Below are 9,981 nucleotides of genomic sequence, written 5' to 3'. Positions count from 1 at the left end.
CCGTCCAGTATTGTGCTAGCAAACATATGGCAGTGTAACATCAGGTTTTAGCACTGGCGTTGCTGTCCTTGATAATGGTTAAAACCGTTGTCTATATCTATCAACACCAACCCTGATGTGTTGCAATCGTAAGTATGGACGGAAATAGAATTTTTCCGATTGATTAATTAATTACAGGATCTTCTGTGATGATTACGTAACCAAGTGTAGCAGTCATTTGAATATCTGCGAGCGTTCGTGGAGATCAATTCCTGGAGATGTTCTAGCCAAAGAGTCTACCTGAAGGCTGGTCCTATTTTTGAATCAGATGGCTCGTATGGGATTATCCTTATTGGGTTAATGGTTGAACTTCATATCACTTTTTTATTTTCATATCAACTCATCCGGTGCTTCTGTTGCTTTTATTGCCTTTTGATAGATCTTGCCGACGCCCTTCATAGAAACCAATCTATTGTTCCTCGTCATCTACCGTCGTCAACAAATCCTAGGTTTACGCCGGCGCAGGAATTCGACCAACAGGCAAGTGGAGTAATGACCACTTTAAAGTGGACGAATCCGCTCCCTGCTACTGTTTCTGGGATCCAAGCTATTCCTAGCGGTCTGTCCGCGAACACTGATGTGTCTGTTCCACCTCCAACCCATGAACCAGTGGCTCATCTTCCTCGGGACAAAGAGGACACTGAGGAAGGAAGTCCGGTATTTAGCAGCACCAGCGTGCCCTTCCAAATTGAAAGTAATGTCCCGGTCACCTTGTGGTAATAATCCATTATTATTTCAGAAAATAATTCAGCTTCCAGTCTGACACCACAGCTGATCCACAAGCGGTATGAGCTGTTATCAAGGACAAACACTCTTCACGTTCCTCCTTCCGGTCATCGTACTGCCCGTTTGCCCGTACAGCGCCAGTCCTCTCTGACCTCCGCCCTTCCATGTTAGTTTCCATCCTCAATTTAGCCCGATTGTTGATGATGATTACATATGGTTCTCTGCCTTAGAAGTTGTGCATGAGTGCACGATGTCGAGAAGGTGAACTTTAAATTTGTGATGACTCGTCGAAGTTGTATTGATCAATGCTCCCCATTACCTTGGACTGAAAACTCTAACCTTACTGCGAAAATGCACGATGCTCCTTTTGTGAACGTGGAGGAACAAACTGATTTCCTAAGATCACTGCAGTTGGCAGCTTATCACAATGGGGATCAGTAAACACCAAACGAATTTGCGCGACCGAAGTATAAGTACTGGTACGTCCGTGTGACGTAGCCATCGGCAGCAAAATGGTATTCTTCAGCTGGTATCCGGGTATAGTAACGGTAGTGTCTCAGCTCAGTTCTCAGTCTGAACTCCACATGCATGTGTTCTCGTTAAAAGTACCACCAGAGATGCACTAATTTCATTAAACGCTGAAAACTATGTCAAGAACACATGTGCAGTGTGTCGTACATAAAGTATAAGAGGCGAGAACATCCTCGGAATTCCGACGCCTTCTGTACTCGCCACTGGTAACTGGCATCGGCGGATACTGGATAATTATTGGCTGTTGGGTCCACCTTTTCGGCCAATCAGAGCTCGCCTTGATGGTGGACCGGCAAGCGGCCCGATCTTGTGACGAATAGTTAGCGGTTTAGGCTTCTTGGCTTTAACAGCGCCTAACTGCGAGTAGTGAAGCAGTTTCGGTGAGGGATTCCGCCTGAAACCGGGATAGTGCAGATTCAAGTTTCCCTCGAAATTCCGTGGACTTGTACTGCTTTTTTTAACAAGGTCGAAGCAATTGTAGGCCTTTCACCATAGATGATTGGTGTCTATCAGGATGATATCAGGAACCGAGGTTGAAATTGAGCTGAGGTGGTCTGTTTTTCAGCAGAGAGTGCTTTGTAGCCTTTCTTAGCTTTGACCACAAAACGAGTGGGAGATTTAGGAATGCGGTATTTTTCGTCAAATAGCCAACTTTTACATCTATTTAGTCCACCTTAAACAGGATTCCAGGACTAATCGCTTTTCTGCAATATGCTTTGCGTGTTCGGTTTGCGACAGCTAAATGCTTGAATTTATATCCACTTGTGCCATTTCAAACTTCAGGACAATGGAATTTGATTTCTCCTGTGCCCTAATTAAGCAAGTGCACAAACATTTCTAATGCCATGGTAGTCCAGGACTGGGCATACACTATGAAAGCCAAGGCAACAACTGCCTACTTATTTCATTGGTGACCTCCTCAAGTCCACTGTCATGCAGTTGAGCCATGTCTCAACCGTCCCACCTCAGATCTCTGAAATTTGGTCCCTAACTTTGTAGGTTTGTAGGTGCTGGGTTACACTAGTGCAACGAATGCTGGTTTGTAAACTGAATTCGACTTTTACACAGTGAGTGTTGTTTTGCCTGTTTGGACGTGATGCGCGTACTTATACTCATGATCTTCCCAATATATTCTGCTGCCCTAATCTCAGATGTCAAATTTTCCTTCGGGGGATCCATAATGCGTCTGCGGGGAACGATGGCGGTTGTCAACGATTTAGGTGTCCCCTTGGATTTGGGTAAAAGCCCTGTGAGACATGGCGCATGTAGCCAATTATGGACCGGATTATCTAATTGAGCTTTGTACATCGTTTGTGTTGGGTAGCGCACATAGTGAACCTTACAGGGAGAATGTCCTATCTACAGGGTTTCTGGGATAATCAGAATTTCATCTTCTAAATCTTCACCATTCCTATTTTGTCGTGTTTATTAGGGTTAAGGGTTTATGTCACTGGCACTTCGTGACACCATTCGTGTTTGAGTTTGAAAGGCACAGTTCCACCGTTACAACGCCGTGGTTTTCGAAATCACTAAATGAAACGAAACTTAATGCTGGTTGTTTCCAGTGAGGATGCGGATCCTGCTACAAGGTGACATCTCGATCAGCAAATCACCGTCCGAATTCGTTTCCATGTCTACCAACCAATCACGCGAATACTTCACTGTCTGCGCTTTTATGCGAACATAGGCCGAGGTAGTCCGATAGGCAAGTTCCGTTGTATTGTTCATCAATGCAGATGAACGGTCGGAGCACTGCAAACGAACGACACGAGCGACCAAATTATCAATCAGGGGACGGAGTAATCACGGTCAAGCGCATTCAAGTGACTAATCCGTGGCCCAGTACATTGGCCAACGGGTGATCTGTACACTAATGAAGGCCAAATATATTTCCCCATTTAGGCGATATTTCCTTGGAGAAAAATGCGACTTCGTGCTGATTTCCGGGATTAGGACACCGCCTAAATCCCACATTAATAGCCGAAGCTTCTGAACATTAGTTGTACTCTGAGGCTTACTTGATTTGATCTTTTGTCAGTGAGTCAATATATTTTTATGTTGGTTGTCGATAATTATGTTTTCTGGAGTAATTTTGAAATACTCCTTATTAATTCTCATCTGAATTGCGCAAAGCTGGGTTTTATTTGGTCGATGATTGGTGTCGGCTACCATTTTAACATCATTAGGTTTGGCTGTTTTACTTTTAAATAATTTGGACTTATCTGCTCTTTTCTATGCAGACTCTGACGTCAAGCGGCGTGACCTCATGCTTGACCTTCCGCTGACCTCATACCGTGAGAGCATGGACCCTATTGAACGGATGCTGGATAAACAGCGGGTCAGCTCATCTCGATACAAACCGTTACATACTTCTGCCGCTGGCGACGTCATCGCTACCCGTCAGCTACCGTATCGTGAACCGTCGCGTTTGCATCGAAGTATGACTGCACAAGTAGATTTGGTGCGTGCCGATATGGAACAGTGCCGTCGTGCAATCATACAAATGAAAGCAGACCTGGAGCATTTGCCTGTCGGTTTGAATCACCCGGTTGCTCACACTGGACGTGATTTAGAACTTTTTGATCGACATCCTCTGAAACGTGTTCGGGCTTTCAACGCTGCGGAACCTCGTAGTAGTTCACAGGTAGGTATTGTCTGTTGTCATGATGTCGAGATTTTTGTTGTTCCTCAGATGTACCTTGGAATTTTCCCACTTTTTTCAGCGGCATCGTCGAGCTCTCCTATCTACTAATCTGAGTGCTTTGCGTCTACCCTCGTCAGTGGTTACACATTTCCCACAGACTCCATTGCACCGGCGTCTGACCCCCACGGTAGATATGGCTGACTTTGACCTGTCTGATGCAATTTCCTTCTGGCGTCAGCAATTCAACTCCGATGTGACAAGTCGTGGCATTCGATCTCATTCACTACGGCAACCTGTTCGATGGAACCTCGGTTCGGCAAGTATATCTGAAGGTGCAGGCCATGAACTGGTAGCTCGCAGGGCACACAGTCTTCGCCAAACTCAAAACATTGTGAGTCTCACGCATGTTCTCCTTTTTCACCGTTTTTGGTATCATGTGTCCTCTCCGTGTGGCGATTGATCGGATGCAACTGATCTTCTGGAGCCAACGAGAGCTGGATCTCTTAGACATTGCGCCTCCTTCTAAATAAACCATCCGTTTGATGTGATTGCACTCAAAGGCAATGTATAATACATATAGGCTTGTGCACCATTATGCCCATCACTCTCTCCTCTTGCCCAGCTTCACTCCTATGACTGTGATGACCTCGTTTGGCAATGCATTTTTAAGTCCCAGGACGTTAATCTGCAGTTAATGGGAGATAAGTAGGAATGTACACTCCGTACCTCTTAGCTGTCGCTGAGAGTTGAATATAGTTTGGACACCATCTATCGGTTCGATTTTGATGGAATCTGGAGCATATCGTTGGCATCTCATGTATTCTCCAGGAAGCAACATTATACCTGAGCTTCATTCGCATCAAAATATTTCAAGGACACTGTCCATTTGTCCGTTCGATGTATCAGGTCTGTGAACCAAACACTTCCAAAAAATCATCACTCGCACGTCCATATCCATAAAAGTCCCCACACCTGGTCAGCGTGAGTGCAATCCTATTTGTTTCGATTGCTGCACATTCATTTGAGGACTCCAGACCTGTTCACTCAACAGATATTTAGCAATCCCCTGAGTATTAGTGGCTATGGTAGTTTCAACATTTGGATGAATCCTGTTTCAAATCAGTCACATTTGAACACCCATTATATCCCGACCTCGGGATATGGAGATTGTACAGACGAAGGCAATGTAGCGAATCTTAGGACGACGCTGAGTTTCTGTTAGTCGTGATTTTCCAACCTAAGTCCAGGCACCACAAGTATTCTTGCGATCTACTTGAACTTGGAATTTTTATTGCACAATCAAGCTACTCCGCTCTACCGAAAAACTCAGCTCACGTGACGGATTGAATTTGGACTACATGGTTCACGCTTAACCGAATAGTTCTGTCGATGAATGTGACACCTCTTCATAACAGTACACATACGTATGCACCTAAACCCTTGTGGATGTGTAGGTACAAGGACAAGCGAGTTATGTGAAGCTGGAATGTTGATTGTATCCAATGCCCTAGTGGAAACTCTACCCCGGCCATTGTGTCCACTCCATAAGTTGAACAGGTGGTGCGTCTTATTTCTATGGGTTTGCAGGATTGACGTTGCATAAATGCCTTACAACCTTATGTAGATGGCAACCCAGTAAATAACTGTATCTCTGAGAACTGGTCGCTGGTCAGTGAAAGGTTAGACGGAGGAACTTTCTGTTGGGGAAAATGGTTGATATGATAGACGAATTTAATCATTCTGATGAAGCCTGTTGGGGGCTTTCGAAGAGTCTTCAGCAAACTTGTGAATGGTGCATTACGTCCACACATGTACCGCAATATCTCGAATATCGTGCCGACTGAAACATGTGGCGGCCTGGTGCAGCAAATTCAGCCACTCAAAAACATCATAAACAAGAGATTGAGCTGGGTTTTAGGTGAATCTACCGTCAAAAACAAAATTACTATGCAAATGAGTGTATTTGTCACATTCTATCCCCTTTTTCTCAGGGTGCCCATCTATATCCAATTGGATCTCGTCCTCCACTGCGTCGTCCCGGTTCCGCTTTACGTCTGCAACGACAAGAATCGGCAGATAACGGTTCCGCAACCACACAAACCTATCCCGACTGTCCTATTAGGACGGATGCACAATCTTCGTTTACCGCAGATGCTGTTCCAGCTCCGTCTGAACTTCACTTAGAGGCGTCATCAACCAACAACGACACAGATTTGGCACAGGCTGATAATGTGGATGATGGTAAGCTATTGTTTGGTTGTGTTGTCCATCCTTCATTCATCACAGACTTCAGGAAGGGGAAGGTGCCATCCCATTCACTGGCTGTTGTGCCTCTGTTCATACCTGTGTTGATGCCTGGGTTCATAGCAAAACAACTGGGCTTCCCTGAGTAAAGATCCCACTACTGAGCCACGAACAGCTGTCAAGAGCTATTTTCTCACCACAATAAATTTTATGGGATGTTTACCTATCTACGGTTTGTGAAATTCATAATGCAGGTAAATTTCAGCAAAGGTGAAGTAGTAGGCGACAGCTGTACTGATTGGATTCAAGCTATAACTGTGTTCAAAAGTGCTTCACAGGATCACTATACCTTCACTTTTAAAGAAGTATTTTGAAGTCACCCCGGAATTTATTCCAACATATACTGTAGCTGATTTTAAGAGTCCCTGCAGCAACTTTGTTGTTGCTGCCCATGAAACAATCGGCAGCGAGGTTCGAGCACGGCGTCATCCAGTTTCTTTTCTGTTGTGTGTTGCCGTGGACTACTTGCATTAGCTGTTGAGTGCCATGTTTTTAGTTGTCTTCCGGTGCCACCACGCCTATCTGTGCAGAGCAGTGGTGATTTGAAGAGTTTGTTTGGACAATGCGGAGTTTGGTTTGTGGAGGACACGTCCCAGCTACTCTAGTCCACGCTGCTAGGTCATTTCGGAGAGGTGTAGAAAATTAGTACAGCAGCCTCTCCGAACTGTCGAATTCCAGAAGTACTTCGGAATGACCAGGCCTCACATGATGATCTTAGTGTGGATCGGAAGGTCTCACATACCGAACTTCGTTCCAAGGCTGATTTCCGAGTCTTTCTGTAGAGTGTCGTGAAGCTGCATGCTCTATTTATCGAACCGGACGCCTCTTGCCGTGCTTCACGGTTAAGAAGGATGAAGGGCCCAACTACTTGATAAGGATCTCAGTCAACGCTAATTGGGCTAGACTGAACGTCCATGTTTGTTTTAAAGAATTAGATCCTTTCATAATTCATTTCCGGTCCAACCAACGAAGCGTACTTGCCGACATCTGTCTGTCGTATCTTGACTCAGGACGACGTTCCATCTGGCAGGAAGTATTTTTACACCACGGAAGGCGCTGAGTTTATGCGACGCTGTCCAATCACTTACAACATTGCGAAGCATCGGCGAAGCTGGGCAACCCTACAGAACGGCAGGATTTCAAAACAGACGCATGACCTCTTCTGTACTCGCTTGTGTGCAACACCGTACGCCCAACGGAATCCGAGTCGCTCCCTCAGTTGTGGGAATGCACTGCATGGGTATACACACGCACCCATCTTACACATACTCTTTGATAAATAAGTGACTTCACTTGTCCTTTGCAAATTTGTTGGTGCATGTCTCAGATTTGCCGAAAATGGGCTTATTATCATTGGCAAGCGAGTGTGATCTGACTTCTGATGGGAGCAGGGCAGATAACGGAAACGCAGTAGCAAATCTCACTATCTTTCTGAAGCAGACGAACAAAATGCGTGGGACTAGAGTGGGTCGGTCGGTTACCGTCTTCCAGTGAAACTACCGGGACGAAGGTATGGTTCGGTCTGCTGCCCAATGAATAATCAGGCCCGAGCAGTCGGTGGCACCAGATTGAGTCATCTGAAATGTATCATAAAATATTGTTTTTTTCTCCTGATTGACTACACCATCTGACGTTACATTAACTCAGAGTTAGTTTCACAGGTCCTCATATGCATACAGATATATGAGCGAAGAGTAGAACTTTGCGATTCAGATATTGCACACGCTGTGTACATGGATTGTCTGATATATTCCTTGAAGACTTATACAAGAATCCTTCTGGTTTCCGTTCAACCATTCAGCCATACATAATCTGGCCTACAGAAGGTAATACCATGTGTAAGTGAGCTAATCAGTACAACCGAGTTTTCGGAGGGTGTTAGCTGTATGTTGTGACTACTTACGAGAATCCTCTCACTTTCTGGGCACATCAACTTTGGTTTAAGGTGGGTAAAGAAGTCTCATCTTCGAAATCGAATGAAACGACTCTTCGAGAATGTGGTATCTGTCGGCTATTGTTTCTCAAGCCGAAGACAAGTCTTATTCCTGGACGCTTTTCAGCATGGAGTGGCAATAGTAATTCAAGTACTGGGGCGCCGCTTTTGTGAGTATCACAGCTTATATGAAGCTAGTCCCTCCAGCTTATTCCGATATGGGATGACACTGGAAGAGTTCTGTGCATCGACACTGTTTCGTTCAAAATGTGTTTCGTACCATCAGAACTGATTATCGGATTAGTGAGGTGTTCCACCATATGTATTGAGCGATGTTTTTTGTTCCATCTGCGTACACACGTGCTTTCTTCTTTGTAAAAGGTGGACTTTCGTTTGCAGATAGAGGTTGTATTCTAGTCGTTGTTGTCAAACTCAGTTGCTCAGTTACGGGGGGCGTGCTCTGTATCTTCTTTGCACTCATGGAATGATGCTGTTGCTTAAATAATCTACTCTGAATTTCGGGTGGATATAAATTACTTCCTTGGGCGTCAGTCTTCTTCCTGGAAACATCTTTGGTCTAACGTTCCCTTTAAGTTTAAACACGTGTACGTTTAGCCGCAGTTTCAAAGTGAGCAGTAGGCATATTTCGTGTAACCTGATGAGGAGCTTTCAGACGAGGGTTTTTGCATTCTATTAAAGACTTCCCTTATTAGTTGATTCGTTAATGTTTACCTTTTTTGGAGAACAGAGAGATTGTCTACCTCAGTGGCATGGATACTAGAAAAACATAGATATGACGCGGTGACAATTATTCGTATGTGTTTGGTGAATCCTACAGCAAAGCCATTTCTCCCCATACTTTGGCGGTTGCTGTAATTGACGGCGGTATGCCCATTCATTCAGGGGCATAGAAAGCCCACAGTGGGTGTGAACTGGTTGTCTCAGCAAAACCAATCCATCCCCTGCTTAATCCACTTTTCCTTTTCTTTCAGAGTTGCCCGTTCCCTCAACTTCGCACGCACCAACTCAGGTCGCCATAAGGAATCGTCTTTCACTCGCAAAGCCCGAATCGAGTCAATGTCAAAACCCCTCCATTGTACGGCCGGTCACAAATCTTGATTTAAACGACGTAGATGAAAATGGGAAAACACTATATGAAAGTACTCTTCAGGACCAATCCATCCCTCCCATTAAAACTCGGTACGGTTTGGCGTGTTTTTATATATTGGACATCACTAACGATTTAGCACCACTCTGCCCGTGCCGCAGTGATTAGAGGTTTCAGGTGTGAGGCTCACTGCATGTTCTCTGAGGTGGGGGATGTGACTTCTTTTGCGGAAACAATCAGGAACCTTGTGTGTGCATCAGTGCCGTCGGATACTATTGAAACCATCGTGTGGCTACGTGGAGGGTCAAAACTTCGTTCTGCTTGTCAGCTTGCATCCAGCTGCTGCACTTGGAGACCGACTCAGGTTTATTGGATCATGTCGCCATAAAGAAGCGCGGATTCCTCAGTTCTCAATAACACAGTGGTTAATGTGACAAAGTGTAGCTCGAGAGACTGCACATCCAAGAAGTGGACAAAACTGCCCCGGGTGGAAATTATCCTTACTGCACTAGACGGGATACCTCTAAAGGAAATATTTCGTGTGAGAGAGCTGCCTCACCAAAGTGTCGAATTTCATGCTGTGCATATTTCAATTTCATTTGGATGTCGCAGCATTCGGTTAGGTGTACCACGGATACTCCAAAGAGAGTTGTTACGTTGGCGCACGACTGCACGTTAGGTTCGTTGTGTGTTTCC

General features: G+C 45.0%; 1 protein-coding gene across 1 annotated transcript in view; it reads left to right on the top strand.

Annotated features, from left to right (window-relative positions):
• Nucleotides 1-531: 531 nt before the first annotated feature.
• The window catches only part of T265_11547 (hypothetical protein), a gene marked incomplete at both ends in the record, with an annotated part of 64,735 nt that continues 55,285 nt past the window's right edge, over nt 532-9,981 (top strand). The window contains 6 exons of the mRNA XM_009178226.1: nt 532-733; nt 779-931; nt 3,483-3,940; nt 4,020-4,331; nt 5,932-6,181; nt 9,170-9,377. Of these exons, the coding sequence (XP_009176490.1) occupies nt 532-733; nt 779-931; nt 3,483-3,940; nt 4,020-4,331; nt 5,932-6,181; nt 9,170-9,377 (1,583 nt within the window). The remainder of the gene's footprint in view (nt 734-778; nt 932-3,482; nt 3,941-4,019; nt 4,332-5,931; nt 6,182-9,169; nt 9,378-9,981) is intronic.

This window comes from Opisthorchis viverrini (assembly GCF_000715545.1).
Source record: "Opisthorchis viverrini unplaced genomic scaffold opera_v5_514, whole genome shotgun sequence".
Lineage (NCBI taxonomy): Eukaryota > Metazoa > Platyhelminthes > Trematoda > Opisthorchiida > Opisthorchiidae > Opisthorchis > Opisthorchis viverrini.
The sequence above is the reverse complement of the archived record's forward strand: the minus strand, read 5'-3'. Positions and strand labels throughout refer to the sequence as shown.